The sequence below is a fragment of the Mesoplodon densirostris genome, chromosome 6 (genome assembly GCF_025265405.1).
Source record: "Mesoplodon densirostris isolate mMesDen1 chromosome 6, mMesDen1 primary haplotype, whole genome shotgun sequence".
NCBI classification, from domain to species: Eukaryota; Metazoa; Chordata; class Mammalia; order Artiodactyla; family Ziphiidae; genus Mesoplodon; species Mesoplodon densirostris.
Genome location: NC_082666.1, coordinates 57,557,059 through 57,581,989, shown reverse-complemented (window position 1 = coordinate 57,581,989; position 24,931 = coordinate 57,557,059). Strand labels below are relative to the sequence as shown.

The window sequence follows — 24,931 nt, the reverse complement described above, 5'->3', positions numbered from 1 at the left end:
AGTCTCTCTTAAACAATATGTCAACTTGTTAACACGTGCGGGGCTTGAAACAGTATGTGGGATGTTATGCACGCCTTAACTGTCTATTTTAAAGAGTAGCTAGGTCTGTAAAAGTTATCAGGAGAAACATTTTTGGTGGAAGAAAGTTTTTAGTGGAAAAGAACCAATTTTATTGGCTCTCTCGAAGAGAACCAATTTTATTGGCTCTTTCCACAAAATGTGGGTAATTATTCAGATTAGAGAGATTTGCTTCGCAATTTTAAAATGTTTAGGACATTCTCCTAGGACTTTTTTCTTCTACAGTTTTTGTTTCCTGATTTTAAGTTTTTATGTTCTCCCCAACTTTGACACAATATGCAAGCATATATAGACATCTCTATTTGTCTGCATAGTGAGGGAGAGGTGGATTATGTGAAGAAACAAAATAGCTGCAAGCATTTTTGTTGCTAACACGTCTGCTATATGCTAAGATAGAAGCACCCCCTCTCATACATATCCTGCTGCGAAACCAGGGGCAAAAGGTAATTGATAAGGGGGAAAAAAGTTCTGTACATGTTTCCTTCCCCTCAAATTACTGGGGAAAAATTTAAAGAAAGTTTATCATACTCTGGCTGGCTTAAACCATAGTCACATTCACCCAATTAATTTTATTTAGACCAAAAAATTAAACCCTGACATATTCCCTTTGTGCTTAAAAAAACCAAAGCCACTGTTAGAATACACGCATGCCAAAAATCTTTTAACAGGTTTCAAAGGTGAGTGTACATAAACGTGGCAGAACTGAGTGGGTTACTTTAAGTATAACTATTTGAATTTAATTGAAAGGGGATTTATTATTTCTGCATTTAAAAATTAGATGAGAGCAAGAGTTCAACTTCTAAAAACTCAACAGCATGACTCTTATTCTATTGGACTTTCATGGAAAATTCATTTTGCTGTCTCTATGAATAACAGAAGGGCAAGTTTTCCTGAATTTTATTAACTTACAGATGATATTCTGAAGACATTTACTTTATTACCTAAACTTTAGGTCTAAAGTTTATCACTGTAATAGCTTCCCTTCTTGCTATCCTTTTTGTCTGGTTACTTACGTTAACCAGTTTCTTGGTTAGTAACCTAGGGAACAAAAAAATCTTTACATTGCCAAATCATGATTTTGGTCACACAATTTAGATACAAAAATAAAAATGGCCCAAACTACATATATACATTTCTAGTTAAACTATATAGATATTTTAGTTAAACCACATACATTTCTGGCTTAATTAGAATATGTGGATTAGCATTTTTAAAGATTTTTAAATGTTGCAAAAAATTCCATATAAGCATTGCCCACCCCTTTCACCTGTAAAGTTAAAAAAAGAAACAAAACACAACTAAAACCACTCAATTCATCAGTCACCTAATGTCCAAAATGACTCAGAAAGTTTCTCTGTAATTAAACATTGAGAAGTGGACCACAAAACAAATGCTTCAAGGTCAGTCATGCCAATCATCAAGAGTCGTAACATTATTGAAAAAGTACACTTGTCCTCAATGGGATGCTTCTGAAAAGTAATTTACAAGGAGCATGGCTGTATTATATTTTTTTTAAAGGAAAAGATAGTGTCTCTGGATAGAAAGAAACAATGTAAAAAAAAAATCCCCTTGTTAAAATGCAGAAATAACTCCATTATCAATCTGCATTTACATTCCTGCCCAAAAGAATGGGTCTGGAAAGACCATTTTCTGTACAGACACTAGTTAATCTCTGTATGAAAAGACAGCATCTGGCATGGGAATAAACAAGGGAGATAGTGGTCTATGAGCACACATAGAGACTTTCTTAAGGCTGATCCAGTGAACGAACCTTTGGATCCAGAAGTATTTCTTCGTTCCTTTTCTTTTCGGTTGAATTCCTAGCAAAAACTTGGAAGATGAACTGTTCTCATTTTGCATTCTCCACTTATGGAGAGAATGGAATAATGACACCAAAAGTACTTTGGTTTGGTTTTTTTTTTTTTTCTTTTAAAAATAATTTGCTTTCTTTTGCATGCCACAGGACAGATTTCTAGTTTCAAAACAGGGTACATCAAGAACAAAAATATCCCCCCTCCCCAACCATCTTTATATTCACCAATACAAGAAATCCTTCTGGAAACATAAGCAAGTGACTAAACAGGTATCGAACCACTGAATCTACAAGTTAATACATAATCTGTTATGGCAGAATAACCAAGAATTTCCCCCAAAGAAAGATTTTAATTTTTCAAATATAAAAGAGTCTAAGAGGATCATATGTGAACAAACAAAAATCTCTTATTCCAGGTTTTATGGTAAAGATGGGTAACACACTGGCAGCCGAAGAAAGCTGAAACTCTTACTAATAAATAGAACCAAATTAAGAATTTCTACAACATTTCTTTAGAAAACAGAACCAGAATTCCTCTTTTAAAAATTATGATCCTGTGGAATGCATTCACTTCCATATTTACCTAATACCGTAACAGTAAAACAGACACAAGGATGTTGATGACATCTCAACAATGCTGGATGCAGGACGTTTACAGGTACACACGTTTGTTTAAAAGTCCTACAGGTTTATTGACTAAGGCTAGACAGCAATTCGTATGATCCTATTTGGTGCGTTTTCTAACCATGGTCCAAGATCATTATATGGATACAGCCAAGGACTGGGCCCCAACTTTCAGGAAAAAGACCACAAAGAAGAAAATCAGGGTGGCTATTTGGTCCCCCCAGTTGATCATTTGTGTCCTGGGACTGGAAAAACAAGGTGGAAAATACAGACTGCAACAAGTTAAGGGACTTGGAAAAAGTTGGTGGAGAGTGGCACGGTATACGAGTAAGGTCACTGGGCTTGGGATGGCAAGGGCGCTGCATTGAAAGAGCATCCACGGGACCGAGTACTTAGAATGTCTTGTGGTGTCATTCCCTCAACAACTCTAGAATATCTGTATGCGATAATAAATAGATCAGTTATGTAATAAGGCAGTGTGTTGAATATGCATTCGTCCTGTGGAATGAACCGCCACAGAGAGAGATACATGATACCATACACATTCTTTAAGTTTTCTCGTGTTGTATTTGATCTGTTTGTTTTCAAGGCTATCCAGGCTAACTCTTCCCGGGGATTTCCTTGGAGAGAAGAGTGGTCCGCTGAGGCTGGTTTGCTTAACCTCTCCTTTATCAAGAGATGATGACTGGCTTTAAAGAAAAATAAAGCTGAAGGTTGTTTGCTTTTTATTTTTTCCCTTTTGGTTGCATCATTCTGAGTGTTTCCATATAAACAAACAAGAAAAAAAAATCACAACCAAAAAAAAAAAACCAAAAAAAACCAGAGTTTTTGATGCATCCAGTTGTTGTAGCCTCAGGATGTTCCAGATGTTTCCAGGTAACTCTGTAGTTTACGGACTGTGGTTTTGTCCAGTGAGCAAAGGTCAAAATCAAATGTTGTGTTTGTGATATGAAAGTGTCCAGTTTCTTCTATAAGGTTCACAATCTAGAGGAGTAAAGTAGAGAAAGTTTAGGCAATAAACAATAGACATCAAAAGGCAAAAAGAGGGCTTCCCTGGTGGCACAGTGGTTGAGAGTCCGCCTGCCGATGCAGGGGATACGGGTTCGTGCCCCGGTCCGGGAAGATCCCACATGCCGCGGAGCGGCGAGGCCCGTGAGTCATGGACGCTGAGCCTGCACGTCCGGAGCCTGTTGCTCCACAAAGGGAGAGGCCACAACAGTGAGAGGCCTGCGTACGGCAAAAAAAAAAAAAAAAAAAAAAAAGCAAAAAGAGGGAGAGATGGAGGGAGTCAAATATGGAACCAAGTGATTAATAGTCTCATTTATAGCAGGAAGGTCCTATACTGGTAATGGCACCAAACTACTTCTTACCCAATTTGGTAGGTCAAAGGAATATTAACCCTTTGAATTTCTCAATGAGAGCAGACTACCTGTTCTCATTCATAGTCTTTAAACTGATTCCTACTTCCAAGTCATCAACAGACCATTTTACTATAGGGGTGGGAGTGAGAATGGGTAGCTAGTGGGAGATAGAATTTCAAGACCCCTTTTAAAAATTAGTTACTGACTCAATGGACAGTGACTGTACTTAATAGATGAAAGGAAATTCCAGCCTAGAAATAACAGAACTCCTTATAGAAAAAGTACATACACGCAGACACATATATATATAATGATCATTTTTCTTTCTGATTACATTACTGTTGAAAGTTTAGAAAACTCAAGAACCCACAAAGAAAAAAATTAAAACCGTCTACATTTCCACCTCCTGAAGATCATGGGTAGTGACTAGAAAGGAGCTCAAGGAAGCCTTCTGGGGTGCTGGAACTGTTTTGTTGCTTGATTTGGGTGCTCGTTACAAAAGATGCATTCACTTTGTTAAAATTCATCTAGCTGTACATTTTTTAAAAATTCATTTATTTATGGCTGTGTTGGGTCTTCGTTTCTGTGCAAGAGCTTTCTCTAGTTGTGGCAAGCGGGGGCCATTCTTCATCACACGCGCAGGCTCAGTAATTGTGGCTCACAGGCCCAGTTGCTCCATGGCATGTGGGATCTTCCCAGACCAGGGCTCGAACCCGTGTCCCCGCATTGGCAGGCAGATTCTCAACCACTGCGCCACCAGGGAAGCCCTAGCTGTACATTTTGTTATGCTTTGACAAAAAATAAATAAAAATCTATATTCATTCCATTAGTCATGTTCACTTGATGCACTTAAGTATCTGGGGTGATAAGTATCATCTGCAGAAAGAAAGGATGCCTTTGTCTCCCCATTTGGGAATAGTTATACCTCATTTCTTGAATTGGCTCCAACTTCCAGAAATATGATAAACAAAAGTAGTGACAGAGGCACTATTGGTCTTGCCTGGCTTTCGGGAGGACGCCTCTAAGGTTTCAACATTAACAGTGACGTTGGTTATGGGTTTGAAAGAATCTTTTATCATGTTACGTGTCTTTCTATTCCTATTTTACTAATGATTTTAACAGAAATAGATGCTATGCCTGGGTAGTATGGGTTCTAGGTATGTTTGTTGTGAGTAAATTGGGATGGAGGGGGGGTGATTTTAGTAAGCTTTGTCGGGGAGAGAGGAAAATCCGCATCAAGATGAAAGAAAAAGTATTTGCGCAGAGAAACCAACTGGCAAAACTTTTCGCTTATTTGTAGTTGTCTGTTACTCCTTTTCTATCACATGCTTCTGTTCTCTTTAGTACAATCATCTTAAAAGGAATAATTTTAATTATTCAGCCTATTATTTATTCAATGAAGTTTTAGATTACCTAATTTCCGGTTGAAAAAGCAGAATGGAAACTTTTGACCTTTTCTTCTTACAATTAGTTTTCTTCAAAAAAAACCCAGTAAATTTGTGAACTATTCCCTATGGGTCAGTGGCTCTCAATAGAAAATGTGCTCCCTGTTTGACATATTTGCCACAGAAACATAAGACATAGTGAGCCTCAATCCAATTAATTGCGCAACTCCAGACTGAGCTGTTATTGCCTTATTCAACCTCTGGAACTATTTTTTTAACAGATATAACTATGGGTTTAATAACAAAATCAGTTACTCCCATTGCAAAATCATGACCAACACAGCGAACTGCCTACCTAATATCCATTTATCCCTTCTTCTTTACTAGCAGAAGCTTGATTTTCTGGGAGTGGCAATATGCCCAGCTAAATACTTGCCTCCCAGACCCACTTGCAGCACTGGGCAGACACTGCTATTTACAGTTTATTTGTCAGAAGTCACTGGCCTTTTAGGAAAAATTTCGAAAGGGTATAGACAATGGGCATGAGGTTTTTGCCCTCTGCTTGTCTTCCTGTCTGGAATGAAGATGCCATCCTGGAAGTGCAGCAGTTGTCTTCCCCTCAAGTGGATGAACGCAAGATGTGAAAGACGGCAGAGCAGGAAGGCAAGGAGTCTATGTCCTCAGTAGCATCTTTTCTACCACACTGACCATGAATCACTTACCTCCAGGCCTATTATTACATGGGGTGGCGGGGAAGCGGGGGATGCAGGGGTGGAGAGGGAGCCTTACTTGCTTAAACCACTGGACTCAGCGTTCTAACACACGCATCAAGAGAATATCAGAAGGGGTGTTCCCAGGAATGGTTAAAGTGTGACATTCACATAAGAATTTATCAAGCTAGATCTTATTATTAACACTAAAAGATCTAAAATGAACCCTCATTTGCTTTATTAGTTAATAGTTAAAACAGAGCTTTAGATAAGTCAGCCACACACATCTATATACATAGGGAAACACACATACACAGCTCTGTCCACAAACACAAGACTTTTAAGGCAATCAAATACTTACTATAATACATATTTAACATCGATTGAATTAAAAGTACTTTCCAGAGTAAATGATCTTTTTTGCTACATTGTGTAGAAACACTATAGACGGAGTGAAAATGTGTAAACTTCAGTATAGAAACAAACAGCCTCTTCAGAGAGCTCTTTCGGGATGAAAACAAATAGCCTTTCAATTTATACAATGGAAGCCAATGACAATTATTCCAGAGTGTGAATCCTCTCCTCAACTAGCTGGTCAGTAGGTAAATGACCAAGCACTCAGAACAGAGAATCCTGAATTTGGCATATCAAATTCTGACTCTGCTCACTATTTGAATGGCATTGGACAGAACACAATAACTCCTGGGCCTCAGTCTCCTCATCTGTAAAATGGGGACAATGCCACCTGTTCTACCTATCACACAATGTTGTTCAGAGGATCAAATAATATATGGAACATGAAGCTACTTTATAAACTGCAAATTGCTACACAGATGAGGGCAACATGATTATGATTACCATGTAAACATAAACTTATCCTTAATTATCTGGGAGGTAACTATATAGCACATGAATTTTCAGACCCAGTGCTTTTTCCTCTGCCCCTCATTGACTGTTAGCCATTTCATTAGCACTAAAACAAATGAAGCAGGGAAAATGCCAGAAACTAAAGCTCAGAAAAGACCTCCTTGAAATTAAAAAAAAAATTATAATAAAAGTCTGCAGGAGGGAGGGAAGAAAGCAGGGAGAACAGTAGCTGAAGTAAAGTGGTTGAAATGACGAACTAAAACCACAATGTGGGGATAAAGAAGTACAGCCCTCCATTTTCCCTTGAAAATGACAGGTAACTCACCCCTTTAAGAAAATAAATTTCTGTGACTCAATACAGTTGCTCACTAATTACTTAGCAATAGGCAGAAGACAGAGTAATAAAAATACCTTCTAGAAAAGGCCACTTGGTTTTAAAGCAAATAAACACATTTGCCCACTAGGATATTCGGCCCCGTCATCTCACATGCACTGTACTACCTTGTAGGTTCCGGGGCTTCAATCACAGCCCTCTCGTCTCCTCCACAACCAACACCCCTCAGCCCGCCTGCGGCCACAACAGGCAAAGAAATGAAGGGGATCTTATCAATCTCACTAAATGAGCCCTGCATTTTTATGGGAGCTTATAAGAATGCATCAGGCGGAGGCAGAGACAGCCTTAAAGTAGTAGCTGTGGCAACAGATGGGGCGTTCAGGACTATTTGCCAATGGGAACGGCATTAATGATTTGAATTATTAGAGCATGAACCTACACCCTCAATTAAGTAAAGACTTCATAAAGAAAAATAAATATGGGTGCCTTTCCATGAATCCTGAAAGAGTCAGAACATCAGAAACACCGCGTTAACATGCTTTATTGCAATGACACAGCCACAAAGCCTAAAAGCGCCACCCTGCTGGTCCCTGAAGGACGCCACGCTGCCTGTCTATAGGAATGCCTGCTCTGCTGATGCACCGTGGCTCTACCTTGGTGTCGCTACCCTGCATCGTACTGCAATGATGAATCCAACTCCAAAATAATAGCAATAATAAAAGACAGACTGAGTGCAGATAAGGAAAGCAGGCAAGGGCATATGGTATATTATAGGTAGTGGAAAAGGAGGCGTATGTATACTGCTTAACTCATTCTTCAGATGATGGTTGTTGTGAAAACATCTGTGATGGATTATTTCCTGCCACGTCAGCTTTGGAGGGGGTACCACGCAGGCCGTTTTTTTGTTTTTAAACAGGGTAAGATCCACTTGTTAAGTCTGTAGCTCCTTCCCCCAATCTTGGTTATAAAAGTCATAAAAATTATTAAAAGGCAGATGCATTGTAGTCTGATTATGCTTTTTTATATTTTTTATGTTAAAAAAACAAAACAAAACAGTATTCTTTCCACCCGAAGCAGCCTCTTTGCTGAGTGGGAAGTAATGAACAAGCTTTGCTTTAACTGCTTCTGTCTGGTGGGGAGTCAGGTCTGGGGTAAGTTAGGACTTCCTGGAGAATGGCCCCAGCTATGGATGGGGAAGCCCTGTCTACCGTGTGACAACGTGTGCCCTACCCTGGGTTAAGAGGCATCCTGGAGAAAATCGCTTTCAGCAAAACACTTCTCAGGGAGAGTTTTCCATGTTCTTAGAACACTCTGATATACCATTTATTCCCCAACTCCCTGAAGAAAATTCTAAATGTATAATAGCTGTTACCTAAATTGCTGAACCATCCTCTAAGGAAGCCCTGGTTTTCCTCAGAGGTTTTTTGTTTTTCTCCTAAGGAGGATGCAAATCCAGATTCAGAGCTGGAACTCCAAGGGAGTTTAGAAGTGTTTAGAAGTGTTCAATCTCCCTTTCCAAATGAATGTGGAACATGTGGTTCAAAGAAGAATCAAATTATTAGTCAGTCCGAGGTACGAACATCTCTGGTTTTGACTGTGTCTACTGTACTATACTTTTACCTTATGGAAAAGGGCCTTAAGAACACAGCCTCTCTTGATCCAGCACTTTCTGTTCATTAATCTAGATGCTGGGTGCCAGCACTGCATGTCCCCAGACTAAAACAAAGATATTAACCACCTTTTGTGAGCCAAAGAAAAGTGTCAGGCCAGATTTTTTGACAGGATGCATTTAATAGGAAAAGACCTGGGATGGGATCCTGAGCTCACCAGAAATCCTGTCTCAGGTGCTGGGGTCTGTGTGTCTGACAATATGCAGACTCTGTGGAATGCAGTCCACAAGATGAGCAGTGTTCAAGGTGGAGAATAACATTAGTCCTCAGTAGTTCTATGTTTTACAATAGGAATTAATTAAGCAGTAAACCATGACAGGACATGCATCATGGTATCATAATCACAAGCCTCAGCTGCATTACAAGGCAAAAGGCCAAAGACTGAGAGCTTTCAACTGGCCTGGGAATGCAATTAGGGTGAAACGCTGTGGGTCCTGGGGTGACTTTATGCCAGGTTAAAAATTCATAGATATATCACTCTCTCCCTCTAGAACACTAAAATAATCCACTTCGATGGAATTCTCCAGTAAGCCACCTTCCCTCACAAGTCTTTCAAAGGTCAAAATAAAGGACAGTGTGAAATGAGGAATGCCAATGACACCCCAAGGTAAGACCCTGCCCAAAAGCCTAGTATCCTCGACTCACTGGTGGGCTTTCCTGGTGAAGGGGTCCCAACCCTGACCAAACATCTGTCTCACTCTCCTGTGAGACGCACTGTTTGGGCCCAACTTGTGCTTTAATAGCTTTATTAGACAACTGCTCCACAGTGGTTCAGAGCTGGTGTTCGGGAAAGGATGGGAAAGTCAGCTAATAGATTTACCATCACCATTCAGGCAATTAGCCCCAAATAATTGGTAAGTGGCAGGCTGAACAATTTTCAGTTACACAGAAGAAAGCTGAAGAAAAATGCTATCAAAATACTAGGATATGTCTTAGGGTAAGCCACTCAAACCCTGCTCCCTGACCCATTACGCACTGAGATAGAAATGCAAGAAATGCAACTTATCCCCAGTTAAGAATTATAGGTCTACAGTCTTTTGTTCAAACCTGAAACTCTAGAAGGGTTAAAAAGCTTATCAGACCAATCAGGGAACTTGGAAAGTTTGAGAGCATGTATTTATAGATTCAAGCAAAAATGTACGCAAAATATAAATGTGACCATCAGCCATTAAATATTTAAAAAAAAGTAACCCATACACAGCTGGCATAGATTAAGTACTAACGTCAAGCCATTTGAAAGTAGTAAAAAAAAAAAAAAATTCAAGCAGCAAAAAAATCTACAAACCCACCCTGGAATTTAGAACCCAACCTTCTCTTTGGGTATTAAAGAAAAATTATTTTATCAATAGCCACTGTTAATGCAATGGACGCATGTGCTGTAACTGTATGAAAACTAAAAACCATCCTTCTTATCTTCTCAAAACATCAAATTGTACTAATAGAAGTTTTCCCACTCTACAAGTCTTCTACAGTTGAGTTCATAATAATAGAATGTATGTTATACAAGATAAGACAAATGAGGAAAATGTTTATTTTCCTTAGAATAGCATTGGCAAAGGTTACTAAATTGAATCACAAATGTTTACAGCACTTGACTGCAATCCTTATCACTGTTTTCCCATGAAACCAGAAGCCTGGCCCCAAAGGTTTCTGCATTCCTACCTTCCCCTCCCTCAGCCCACATGACAGTATCAGACGGTTGAGGGATCAGTATATTCCAGCATCATTACCTCCCCATGTGCCCAGTTTTCATCGTACCGCGGAAGCCCCAAAGCAGACTTCTGGGCAGCCTCGGAAATGAATCCCCCCTCACCTACTTTGCAGGTGGCACTGAGCCAGTTCTGAGAGTGTGGGGCTTTCAGAAGGCCACCTGGCGTGGCCTCCAGGTGCTATCACACTAGCCCAGGACAAACTAGGCCTTGATGTTTCTGGAAAGGGTTGTGTTAAAGAGCATTTCTCACCTGCTGAAGAATGTGTCTTTCCCTCAGTGTCATCAACCTTCTGTGAAGCTCTACCAGTTCGTCTAGGTATGCCTGAAAGAGAACAGCATTCCCCCAAAGAACAAGCACTTTAAGGAAGCAGTTCAAAACTAAAAGAATAAACAAATACGAACATACAAGCAGTGGTTAGAGGTTCCACATTCTACCCTCTAACCCAGGCTGTGTGGATGCACTGCCCAAGGCCTTTGCAGACCAAATCTCTCTTGGCCAACTATTAACTTTTCAAGCCAGCTTTTTATTGATAAAAAGGGCAATTCTTGCACTTATTTGCTCTCAACAAGGTTCAAGTGAGCAGGTTCACCCTCTCCCGACAGCGCCTCTACAGAGAGAAGGGGAACTCAATGAAAAATTGTGAGTTTAAGTGTATTATCACAGTCTACACTCTTTTTTTTTAAACTATTCTTCCATCTTAGAAGCATTTTAACTCAGAGAAAAAAGCCCAAGTTTGAATATGGAAGTACTGATGCACATTACCAATTATGTCAGGGCAAACTGAAAAGAAAAAAGCCCTCTTGGTCCCTGCTGGTCATATCTAACATTGCTAGTGAACAGCAAGTAACGGGATAGAAGAATGTCTTATGAAAAATAGAGGTCACTATCCAAATTAGCATCTGCTTTGTCAAGAGGTCCCCTGAAAAGGCAGAGGTGCACCTCCGTATGCTCAGGCTCCTGGTCTTCGTTAGCATAAATGCCTGGATGTTCCGAGTGCCATTTGCAATGAAGGCAAAAGAAAGGTCTGTGAAGCATTAGCCAGGCCCGCCCCTGCAAAGCACGTGAGGACCCTGCCCACGAGACACAAACCCCCAACAGCCCTTGAAGTCAGATTTTGGATGCGTGACTGCACACTTGGGGAAAACACACTGCACTGGGATCAGATGTCCTGCTCACTTAAGTCTGAGATTCCTTAACCCTCCACCTGCACCACAATTCTCTCACCTCCCAGTTCAATGTGCCTGAAATCCCTTGGCAATCATGGATAGCATAAGGCCAAGCTTAACACTGGAGATATAAACAAGACTTGGAAAATAAACTACAAAGCATTGGGAAGAAGTTGCTTGTCATTTGGAGGTTTCAGGCATTTCTGATGAAGAAAACGAAAGGAGAACCAGCAAGGATGATTAAAGGAAACACAAAAAAAACAGAAGAGGGCAGTGCTGGAGCACTCACAGTAATGGACTGGACACCTACCTTGTCACATTCACCATTCTTTATTTGCTTATCTGATTTGCTTTGCTTTATTGGACTTTTCACTTCAAGAATCTAGGGATCAAGGAGAACACAGTTAAATTTGATTTCTAGCACTTCTTAGCTAACCAGCCACCTAAACGAAGGGGCTTAAGAATGAAATGTCACGGTGCTTTGTGACCACCTAGAGGGGTGGGATAGGGAGGGTGGGAGCGAGACGTAAGAGGGAGGAGATATGGGGATATATGTATATGTACAGCTGATTCGCTTTGTTGTAAAGCAGAAACTAACACACCATTGTAAAGCAATTATACTCCAATAAAGATGTTAAAAAAAAAGAATGAAATGTCATATAATAACATCACTTTCCAAAGAGCCTTTCTCCTCCATACATTTTCTTTCTTCTCCTCTAATCTTACTTTCTCTGGGAAAATAAATTACGTATATCTGAAATGCTGAGTCAGGGCAATAGAACTTAAAAAAAAAAAAAAAAGAAGGTGAAGATAAGGAAATTGATCTAAGCTTCCAAGGCTGCTTCTCTTTTGTGACAACATTCTCACACATATGTACAGCAGCTGAGTTGTAGTGGATTACAGTCCCCTCTGGCAAGAATTTTTTCTTATTCATTCTGTTGTTTCAGCATGACTACCAGTGCTCGGTACAATAAAGATGATACGACAAACGCTCAAATACCCTTTTTAGTACCTGACTCTCAGATTCTAAAAAGTACTCACTCGTATCCACTAAACTGAGGCAGCTTTGGAAATGAAGGTAGCCATCAGGTACACTGGTTGCTCCCAACTTGGGATCCTCCCACTCAAGAAATAAAGAGCTAGGACTATCTTCTGTATTTTAAGAAATGATGTGTTTACCCATGATAAATATCAAGTGCCTTTCCTTTTATCTGACCCAATTGCAGCTTAGGTTACGAAGAGCAGTTTTGCATACTGTTCAGACTGTTGGGAGCTACGTTTCTAATGAATAAAAAGGAGAAACAAATTATTACTTAATAAATACAATTGATTTATTAGAATTTTCAAAATTGAGAATTATGAGGGAAATATTTTTAAGTGGCCCCTGCTTAAAATGGTTGAGAACCACTGAAAGTATTGATGAGTGTTTACAAATGTATATAAACATAAAAAGCAAAGTAATTTGTCTTTTTCATTATAGCCTCATTACCAAGTGAGTTATTATAACCTGAAGCTAATATTAAGGAAGAAAATGCAAAATAAAGGAGATATTTAAGAAGTCTCATATTCCTACTGCTCTTCTTTTCATCCATTTCTGCTTTCACACACACACACACACACACACACACACACACACACACACACACACACACACCACTCTCCAGTTCTGTTCAAAGGTCCACCATCTTCCAAAACACAAAAAAGATTTTTAAAATGAGTTCACATTTATTTTGTCATTTAATTTGTAGAAAGAGCATTGATTGGGCTCAGAAACCCAAGTTCAGGTACCAGTCCCATCATTCATCATTTCTGAACCTCAAAAAATGAGATAAAATGAGAGAGATGAACAAGATAACATCCAGGTTCCCATTCAGCTGTAAAATTTTCTACTACTAATAAACATTTTACCTGTTGAGGACGACATTCTAGAAAAGACCAAATACTTCTCTAAGGGTACATATTCCTTTGAATTTAGGAAAATGTATAAGTAAGAAGTGAGCACCTAACAGAATCTTGCCTGAGAATAGCCTTTATTTCTTCATTTTTAACATTAAGATAACCAGAAGACCCATGTGACCAGGCTAACTTCAAATACAATACTTCTGGCAACACAAGGAAATTACTTAATCGCAGAGGCAAAGCAATAGTTTTTAACATGCTTCACTGTAAAGGAAACCAAACACCCCACTACATTCAGAATTTCCTTCTCTATTGTTGAAAATGAGACCTCAAGGGAACACTGGCGCTGAGACCTAGAAGTAAGTAGGTCAGTAGATGGCACTCCTCACCAACTCAGATCTGGGGCTGGGCCCAAGCAGAGCAGATCTGCTGCGATTTCAGGCAAGAGGAAAAAACAGTGCCTGCCTGCCTTGTGCATTAGAAAATGGAATTTTGTTCCCATCATATCCCACCCCAGAATACCCGCCTCCATTCCAGGCCCCAAGTCATTGCCTCTGGGGGCCAAGTGACTGAGAACTCTCTATTTGCCACATAGAGCTGTTAACTAGGCTGAGAGAGTTCCACCACCTTCTCTTCAAAGCAGAAAATAGACAGAACATTCAGGGCGCTGAAGTCCCACCCTACACATTCCGTGAGTGCTACAGCACAGAAGGCCCAAATACATTGAAATCCTAGTTTCTTTCTTCTGAAGCTGCAGTGGCAGGAACAAAAGCCCCGGGTGTCAGTGATCCGCCTCGAGTTACTGAGTGGCTGCCCAGAGAGGGCTCAGTTAATCTTCCTGCTTTGATCTCTCCCTGCTCCAAAATAAACAGCTTTGTCAAAACCTCATTCTGAGAGCTGAGCCATGCTGAAGACAATTGTTTTATTTATGATCATTTCTTATCTTTAAGGAAACGACTCCAGAATAGAAAAAAGTACGGCACCTTGTCTTCCACGGGCTGATTTCAAACCAGTTTAACTGGATAGACTCTTTTATTTCATTCAACATGCCTTGCAGGCTGATAGGTGATTTATCATATTCTGAATATTAACTCAGGTCCCATGGATCGCTTCCTTCCTTTAAGGCCCCCTCACCTCCCTCCCTTCTACACTTTCAGCCAAAAAGGATCTGGAATTTTTGATTTTGTTTGAAATTCACATAACAAGGTTTGAAGTTTAAAAAAAAAAACAACTTTGGTTAAAATGGCACAGCGCTATTATTCCCTATTAAGCTGTATGGGAAGAAAAAGCCACCCAGACTGCTGAGATGCACCATTTATGCACGTGGTAGTCTCTGAAAATAGAACTGTGATGAGTTGCACTTCTCTCCTTAATCTGAGGATATGGCTTGAGAATCAAAATTTCAAGATTATTATTTTTCTGTATTCCTTTGTGAGGACTGACAACTCAATTATTCAGCAGATGGATTCTCTACTGATGGGTCTTTCATGTTAATGATCACTAGTAGCTCCTAACAATACTCAGGTTAATTACTTGCTTTGTTGACACGTGGCTCTCTCTCTGCTCACTTTTTTCCAAGAGTTAGAAAATGTTTGACTCAATTAGCACTTTCTCTCTTCCCTAGTCCCTAGAAGATTGAGGAAAGGTAAGGAAAACACAGCTTTGTCTGATAATTTACAGAAACTTGAGAGACCATTATCAACCTACAGACAGAGAACAGCCAAGGGATATGGAAGAAGAAAACTCAAGCGTCTTCCCATGTCACAGTTTGGCCTTCCCAGTACGTTCTCATCTATTTTATGTGAAATTTCAGATCATCATCATCAGCACTATCACACACACACACACACACACACACACACACACACACACACACACACACACACACGACTAAAAAACACACTCCAGTTCTAAGACATAGGTCCAAGGAGGAAAGCACCCTGTGGTACATTTATTTCTTACCCTAAACTAGTTAAAAGTGAAAGCATATGGACCTCCTTATTAGGCTTTTAGGTGTATGGAGAAAATGACATATAACTGAGTATTCCTGACAGACTGATGATTCACATGTGTGAAGCTACATTTGTCAAATAAACATATGCCAAGGAACTAGGGGTATGTTATTTAATTGGATAAAGTAATTTTTACCCTTTCTAGATAGATGATACCATTTGTTTTTGTTTTCATTCTGCTAGACAGGTTAATAAAAAAAAGTCTGACAAAGACTCTAAACCTTTCCCTGAAACCAGGGCCAGCTCAAGACTGCCCGTCAGGAAGGGATTAGGGGCAGTTCTGTCTGCAGGGCAAGACGGGGGCTTGTTGGAGCTGCATTTATTTAGCAAGCATAGTCTTAACCCTGACTGGAAAATATGCTGAAGGAGACTACTGTGGGGTGCAAAAGCACACCCTAATGTCCTTCACTCCTGGCACTGCCACTGCCCAGGAAGTACCCTAATTGTAATATACCACCCACTGGAAGCAGAAATTAGGCCTATATAGGTTTAAACTGGATATAAAAATATATTCGAGGTCTGAATGCTATTCTTTTGCCAGCTCATACTGAAGCACACACTTATACATATAAGAAACCCAAGTAATCTAGTTAGCCAGCCCCGGGCTCTTCTCAACTGAGTGGCAGTGATGGTTATGACCATTGTCCTCACTTTCCCCTGAAACACCTGACTTGGAGCCACACTGGAGGTGAGAGTTGGCTGGGCCATGGGCATGGCTGGCACTGGAGGTGGGGAAGCACATGGACTTCGGGGAGTTAGGATAAGGAAGAAGAATGCACACCTCCTTGAATGGCCAGTCTGTAATGGATGATGAGGTTGGGCCTGCAGTCACAAAGAAATTGCAGTTGAACTGTAACTGGTGAGGTAAAGAACACTGATATTATTTCTACTTAATAATGCGGCTTTAAGTTGTAGATAAACTTTATAAATGAGGAATTTTAAATTTTGAGAGATTTTTGCTTATGCTTTACACAAAATTTAAAATGAAAAAGGCTTCAGCTATAAAATCACAGTTTCCCCATAAAACAAAGACCACAAATTCAAGGGCAAGTCTATTTAAAATCACAGGTAGGACACCTGTGAGACAGAATAATTTTACAAAACCACATTTCCTTTATTTTCAAGTTAACATTCATACAGTAACTTGAATTAAGCAATTATTGTAGAGGTCATGTGGAATCTGTCTAAACAAAGAAATAAGAATAACATGGTAATAGAGTATCAACTCAATGCATAAAGACGGTTTTACAATACTTGAAAACAGTTTATTTTAGCAAGTATTTAAAATAATCATTTGTTTAACAAAAGCTCTTCATCACAGCTTTTGAGGTTCTGCCTAGACCTTATCCAAATAACTATATTCTGAGTTGATTATCAAATTCACAAGCTGTCCTTTACCTTGATTTATAACAGCAATGATAATGACCACTGTTTACTGTGTATTTTATAAACTATTCCTTACAATCCCAAGTGATAATCCTTTTTCCTGGATGAGCACACAGAGGCAGAACACCTATAATAATAACCATCTATCATTATCATCAACTGTTTGCCAAGAAGGTATGAACAATGCCTCATGCCCTTTACATATATTTTTTGTCATCCTCCCAGTAACCAGCAAGGTAGATATTAATATCCCCATTTACAAATGAGGAAACTGAGGCTAAGTTAAAAGTTATTTTCCCACCAATAAATTACTGTAAATTAGTAAAACAAAGAACCAGGCTTTATATTAGCTCCAAAAGTCATATTCTTTCTTATTCACTTAACAGCCTACTTACAACTGAGGGGGAAAATATACAGAGATCAGGAGTAAATGGGCAACACTTTTTGTCACCATCCCGTCCTGCAACTAATTAATTAACCCATCCAATGGAACATACTTTTCATGACAACAGAAGTTCTTTTACCCTCACCATGTGTTTATTCCTAAGGCTGTAGATTCCCACTTATTTGCTATCAAGAGGGACTTTGTTTAAAACTCAAGGGGTGAAAAGTTTTGCGTGCTTAGTAAAAATGATCAGCCTCTAGCTCTGCAGAATCTTGAGAAGTGCAAACCCAGCAACTTACCTGGTTGTTGTTGGTTTTTAATAAGGGTGGTGGCGGTTCGTGATGTAGGGGTGAGGAAGCAGAACTGCTTTCACTATCACTGCCATCACTTAAGCTAACTCTGAAAAGAAGCAAAGTCATATGCGTCATTACAGACAGTTCCTGAAATATCCAAAGAATTAAGCGCAGAGAGTAAGGAATCCAAACACTAGTCACTGTGAATTTGTCTTAACTCATATAACCGCTGCCACGTACTGGCGTTTTACTTTGTATCTGGAATAGGGTTAAGTGTTTTACCCACGACTTCTCATTTACTAATCCCCATTTCACAGATGAGGAAACTGAGACCTAGAAGGACTACTAGGTCACTCACCTAGCGTCACAGAGGTAAGACTGGAAGTTATAGGATTCAAACCCTAGCAATGGGACCTGAAGCTGGTGCCCAGCCAGTATATCTTACTGGCTTCATTTATTCATTCATCTCCCTGTTCCAGCTCCATCCACCTACTATCATAAGCATGTCACCCAAGCTTGCAGGTTAGCAAAATTAGACAGTTCACAGGTTACTACCTTTTTCTCCTTTCCCCCAGCCTATTTGCTACAGGTGAAATTTTTACAAATATGGCTAAAATACAGGCTGCAGGAGTGGAAATAACTGCTAAGAAGAATGCAGACCACAGCCCTGCAGGACTGACAGCTCAGGGTGACATCTGAGAATGGGATGTGTGAAGCCCAATACGATAGAGCCAACACCAATCATTTCCATAGTGTAATGATACAAAGCTGACCCTAGCTCTGATACAACAATTCATTGGAAATATACCACAGCAACATGAAGAGACAGCGTGTTTGGGATAACTGCTTTAGAAAAATACAATATCTTTCAACAATGAAAGACAATAAAAATATCACCTCCTCCCCAATTTTTTCCTTTTCAGAACAAAATGGAATTTTCTTTTAGCCAGAATAGAAGATACTTCTTCATTCTACTCTGTTGAATGTACGCCCTCTTCTAGAAATGTCCTTCAGTGTTTGCTCCCTCTCCTTGGTTATATAGTAACCTAATATAATATTCTTCTCAGAAACAGAAAATGCTTTAGAAATCAGGATAGTTTTTCTTTTGCTCTAAATAGGCAATCACATTCCAGCTCTATAATATATTCAGAGAGACAAGATACAAGACAGGAAATGATAAGGATACACTGGGACATCCTTTTAGCAAAAACTGATGGAACTTGTTTTTCTTAACTAAATTGCATTAATGAAGTGTTCAGTTGAAGCACTGCTTTAAAATGCTTCTTGACTGAAGTGGAAGGCTGAGTATTTAAACTGATTAAACAGTTGAGACTTCACAAGTGCAATGAGGATCAAATGTTATGCTGGTGGGGACTGTGCTAACAGCACATGTCAGGAGGGGAGAAAAGCCTTTCCAACAACTGTGCATCGCACCAGCCAACTCACAAACGTGTATCATCTGACCCGTATTGATTCAGGGGATGGGGCAGGAAGGGGGCAGGCCACAGCTCATCACAGAATACCGAGATCTTCTATGTAACAATAACTTGGGAAAGTGTCTAAATAAATGTCTAAGCGTCATGCATTTTTCACCAGCTACATGTAAGAGCAGCCAGTGGTCAGGATGTTGGTTGTTATAAAGATGCTCCTCACCTACAAGTTTCAGTCCATTTTCAGGATTTTTTTTGCCCTATCAGTTTCCTTCTTGTCAGATTAAAGACTTCTAAAGGGAAACGTTATAAGGCCAAGGCCATAAGGTTCCTTATTTTCTCCGATTTAAAAGGAATACAGATGGGTGAGTTTGGGAGACAAGGCGGAGAAAGAGATATTGAGTACGGCCATAAGGAAGAATCGCTGAGAGATTTGATAGGGCATATACTCTATGGAGCCTCTTCTCAAAGAATACGAAGGAATCACCAATTAGCAAACATATGCTCTGACCAGTATGGGTTAAGATCGCATTCTTTATAGGAATTTTAGGGTAATAGATAATGGGAAAAGATTTAAGGCAATATATTATAAATGTAATTTTTAAGTTCAAATAGATTCATACTTTTTCTACTCAAAACGCATTAAAGTAAGCATGCCTATTTGTTTTCCTCATGATAAAGAAATGAAATCCTCAAGGCAATTTCAAGTTGACTATTAATTATAAGTGACATGAATTACCATCTTATAATGTAGAATTATGCCTCACCGCATTAAAGCTACTTAAGGAACCTAACTGTCAGCACACTTAAAAGGAATTTATTTTCTGGAAAACACACAGGTGATCCTAGTTTTAATTAGGTCTCACACACATAATTCATTGAGGCCAATTATGCATTTCTAACTACAAACAGCAAACACAGTTCCTCAGATTCTGAGCTATGTACAGCAATGGATCTACACAAATTCTTCAAATGAAAGCAGAGTTAATTTCAGCAGCCAGTCCTGCCACCTTGGCATTTACTTTGAAGAGCAAAGACTTTTAATAGGACTTCTTCCCTGTAAAATTTATGGAGGAAAAGCCTCTCCTTTCTGAGAAAAAAGAATAAATAGTTCCCTGGAGAAGTTGCGTAAGCATGCCAAGGTACTGCAACTTAAAAAATGAATGTGACCGGGCTTCACTGGTGACGCAGTGGTTGAGAGTCCGCCTGCCGATGCAGGGGAGACGGGTTTGTGCCCCGGTCCGGGAAGATCCCACGTACCGCGGAGTGGCTGGGCCCGTGAGCCATGGCCGCTGAGCCTGCGTGTCCGGAGCCTGCGCTCCGCAACGGGAGAGGCCACAACAGTGAGAGGCCCGCGTACCGCAAAAAAAAAAAAAAAAGAATGTGACCATTTACTGCCATTGTTTTTGGTGTTTCACACTTTTGCTGTGGTTATACTATTAAGCGGAGTGAAAACGTATGATTCCGTTACAGGTAACCTCATTCCTTCCAAGTCACTCACCTGCGACTTCGGCTGCCTCCTCTATTTACAGGTCTCTCCATTTCGGAGTCATTGTCATTATCCTCTGCCTCATCTGATTCTTCCTCATTGTCATCGGAATGCAGATCTTTCATTATAGACCTTAAAGGACCTAAGTAATGACAACGAACCACAGGCAATCAAACACACTTAGCCACATCAGATACAGAGGAATGTTCACCAGCACAGAGCACTGGTTTAAAATTACCACTATCATATATATTTATACAATTTACATGACAAATTTGGTAGTTTCTGGAATGCAACCTCTGCCAAAACACTATTGCTTTCATAACAGATGCCCGAAAATGTTCTTTAGACAATCTCTATTTCCTAGGGATATTTTTCTATGCATTTTTTTCCCTAAGAAAAATCACACCTAAAAGGAAAGATCTGTTAGTAAATTGAATGTTTTGTTAGGTTAATCCGTGTATTGAAAAGTTGAGACTAATAAATCACCATGGTTGTAACTTGTTCTTAGCAATGCAGCCTTTGTGTGGTAGTTTTTGATCTATTAAGGTTTAGCTGTTCCTTTTATTTCAAGGTCAATTTCAGGTCAAGCAAGCATTTCAGTCAAGTTCAGATTATAAAGTATTTCAATTCCATGGTGTAATGTCCTATCTCTGATTTTATATTGATCTTGGACACAAGGTCTTGTTGCAACAATTTTGTGTAGCCAATTTTATTTTACTTTTTAAGAAATTCCTAGCAAAATACTGGCATGTATTTACATAAATAAGACCATGTAATAAATCAGGTGCCCAGAATATTCAAAAGAGTATCCAGTATTAGATGGGAGAGAAAAATCAATTCAGATTATTCTAGAATTGAAAAAAAAAAACAGAAAAAAATGCATAGTGTAGCTTATTTTCGCCGTACTACTCTAAATGTGATGAAAACAAAATAGATATTTCTAATCTTAACAGAAGAGATTGTAAAGGCAATCAAGAAAGTGAGAGAGGCACTTTCATTCTGGATTAGCCAATTCCTAAAGTCTAATCTGTGATAGGACTATCTGAGCTATCATTAACTCACTTCTAAAATAAGTATTGACTCTCTGTAATCTCACATTCTGCAAAACCCAAATTTCTCTGCTTTTGTAATGGGCCTTTATCTTTGGAAGTCAGTGGAACAAAAACTCTGAACACCCAAAATGAACAGTGTCTTATTTTTTCCTGGAAGCTTAGCCTTAGCCTGAACACACACAACAATTTAATCCTTTTCAAAACATACAAGGCCATCAGGAATTCAGCGTGGTCAATGAAAAAGGCAGTGTGTGACACGATGCTCAGAAACAAATTATTTCTTGACACTATCTCACTTTTCATGTTAAAAAAACCAAACAAACAAACAGAAAAAAGGAGCCCACATTTGAAGAGTTTCCACACATGAAAAAGTGGAACATATATTTAGTTAATGTTCCAGTTAAAATTTTTTAATTAAATTTCTTTAGTTTGAGTTGAGTAGAAGAAAATATATTTTAAAGACAGCAAATTAACACTCACCAAAGAAAAAGGTCTACTAATCTGTAGAAAAATAATAAAATGAAAGATGTCCAGGAGGGAGACTAAAAACCTATTTCTCTCTGTCAAAGTCTCTCAAGTCCAGCTTTTGCTATTGTATTTCCTTTGGGAACTCCCTGGAATGGGCTGTCTCTACAATCCCTTTGTAAAATGGGACTCTGATGGCAGGGACTGGAAAAAGGGGAATTTCTAAAGGTTGGCCTCATACAACAGAACAATACTCAAGTGCATTCCTAGGGGAAATAAATACAACTGCATAAAAGCCAAGTTATCATTCAAATAAAAAAACAGTAGAAAATAGGCCATAAATCAACTCATTAAGATGTTATATGAGAAAAATGTCTCCTAGTTGGCCCAGGAGATGTGGATACCTTGTTGCCTGGTCTGGGATGGTGTGAAGCTGGAGCTGGAGCTGGAGCTGGAACTGGCAGGACTGGGTTGTTCAGACTTGAAAGAAGAAAAAGTTATCATCAATAAATGTACAGGACACTACATGTCTAAAATTAAAACCACTATTGTTGCTCAAACATACTTTACCCCACAGAAACAGTCTGACACTGTGTAAGAAAAATGACTATAAATTGTCTTATGTCGAAAACACTAACACAGAGAGTCAGTGTCCTTTTCATTTTGCCCATCATATTTTTATTAGATGCAGAAACAAGTATAAAAACTCAGGGATAAAGAGGGAAACACCTGGGTGTTACACGAGGCAAGAACCTGGCTTTGATTCCACTCCTATGTTTACTGCTCTCCGGATCTCTTTCTGAAAGATACCTTGATTACCCTTTCTGCAATGTTTGATTGACTCAACTAGTTAAAACATAGTGGTAATGAGGCCAAGGTCATTAGTTCAATCACATTATGAGCCAGTTAATTTCATTCTGGTCCAAGGCCATGACCCAACCCTAACCCCATTCATCCAGTTCACAAATAGGAGACCTGGCCAAGTCCCACAAATGAGTCAGGGGAAAATGTTCCCACTACTTAAAAAAACAAAAAACAAAAATCAAAAAAACATCCTTTAATTCCACAGCACACTGATGCAGGGAAAGAGCATCATATACACACTCCACTCTCTTACTCTCAATGCATTCCCTTCATCCTTCAGTACCCAGAATAAATTTCCACATCCTCCTTGACCCATCAACTCAGAGTTCTCATCCTTCCCCAAACCCACTGAAAATATGGATCATCTGTTTGCTTAGAAGGTATGCAGCAGTATCATTCTACCTCCGATGTGTATGTCTTTTCTTTCTAGTAGCCTGCGAGCACTTGAAAAAGCAAGGATTGGGGCATTTGTCTTGTGCTGCTTGTTATTCCCTCGTACAGCAACATGCATTGCATACAGCAGGCGCTCTCTTATCTGTGACTGGCGGCACATTAGGTCCTCTGGTCCACCATCTGCCAGTTTTTTTTTTTTGTGGTATGCGGGCCTCTCACTGCTGTGGCCTCTCCCGTTGTGAAGCACAGGCTCTGGACGCACAGGCTCAATGGCCATGGCTCACGGGCCCAGCCACTCTGCAGCATGTGGGATCCTCCCGGACCGGGGCACGAACCCGTGTCCCCTGCATCGGCAGGCGGACTCTCAACCACTGCGCCACCAGGGAAGCCCCCCTCTGCCAGTTTTTATGAGACTTTATAGTAGGTAAAGATGGGAAGAGAAAACACATGGACAGAACTGTGCAGAGAAATTGATCATGCCATCCACACATTTGAATTGTACATATTTAAGGCCCAATTTAGTTTAAAATAACTTAATGTTGATATATTTGGTTGAAAGAGTGGACCATTTCTATTCCATTTCTAATGTGCTCATAGCTTCAACTACATACTCATGTTTTGGTTTTTTTAATTAATTAATTAATTAATTTCTGGCTGCGTCGTGTCTTCGTTTCTGCGCCCAGGCTTTCTCTAGTTGCAGCCAGTGGGGGCTACTCTGCTGCGGTGCGTGGGCTTCTCACTGCTGTGGCTTCTCTTGTTGTGGAGCACGGGCTCTAGGTGCATGGGCTTCAGTAGCTGTGGCACGTGGGCTCAACAGTTGTGGCCTGCGGACTAGAGCGCAGGTTCAGTAGTTGTGGCACATAGGCTCAGTAGTTGTGGCTCGCGGGCCCTAGAGCACAGGCTCAGTAGTTGTGGCGCACGGGCTTAGTTGCTCGGCAGCATGTGGGATCTTCCTGGACCATGTGCCCTGTATTGGCAGGCGGATTCTTAACCACTGTGCCATCAGGAAAGTCCCCATACTCATGAGAAACATTTGAGGTCTTCTCATGGACAGGAAACATCTTTCTACTTTGCTCAGTGGGTGACTACGTTTATCACGGCCACGTGGAGGACTAACAAACAGCACAATCAGAAGCCACTCCATGAGGATGGGAATCTCAGTTCAGCTCGTATTACAGTTTCTCACCCCTGACTTTTTCATCTCCCGTCTCAGCACTGAACCCACTACTCCCCCCTCTCCAAGCAACACCAAGCTCCACAGACTCAGACACAAGGAAGCACTTTCAGGCATTCCTAATGCACACTTCACATCCCCAGGCTGGATGGGAAAACAGGTGTCAGTAATCTACCACTCACCCTGCAGGAAAAGAGCCAGACGGGATCTCTAATGAGCAGCAGGCGGCCCACCAACCCATCACCACTGCAAGATTTCCTTGAGATTTGCAGTACAATGTCCTACACATTGCTGTTTGCGGCCCACAAAGGAGAGCTGGTGGACAAGGACAGAGGCCTGTGGGAGGTACTCTTCATTTCTGTCAAG

General features: G+C 40.0%; 1 protein-coding gene across 2 annotated transcripts in view; it reads right to left on the bottom strand.

Annotated features, from left to right (window-relative positions):
* Positions 1-2,041: 2,041 nt before the first annotated feature.
* Positions 2,042-24,931, bottom strand: part of MLLT3 (MLLT3 super elongation complex subunit) — a 255,412-nt gene continuing 232,522 nt past the window's right edge. Inside the window, exons 6-12 of one of the 2 annotated variants that reach the window (XM_060100859.1) lie at positions 22,539-22,614; positions 20,627-20,756; positions 17,702-17,801; positions 16,413-16,487; positions 12,031-12,102; positions 10,804-10,875; positions 2,042-3,499 (exon numbers count right to left, since the gene is read on the bottom strand). In XM_060100859.1, the coding sequence (XP_059956842.1) occupies positions 3,368-3,499; positions 10,804-10,875; positions 12,031-12,102; positions 16,413-16,487; positions 17,702-17,801; positions 20,627-20,756; positions 22,539-22,614 (657 nt within the window). In that variant the 3' untranslated portion in view covers positions 2,042-3,367. The remainder of the gene's footprint in view (positions 3,500-10,803; positions 10,876-12,030; positions 12,103-16,412; positions 16,488-17,701; positions 17,802-20,626; positions 20,757-22,538; positions 22,615-24,931) is intronic. The other variant, XM_060100860.1, reaches the window with a different exon arrangement.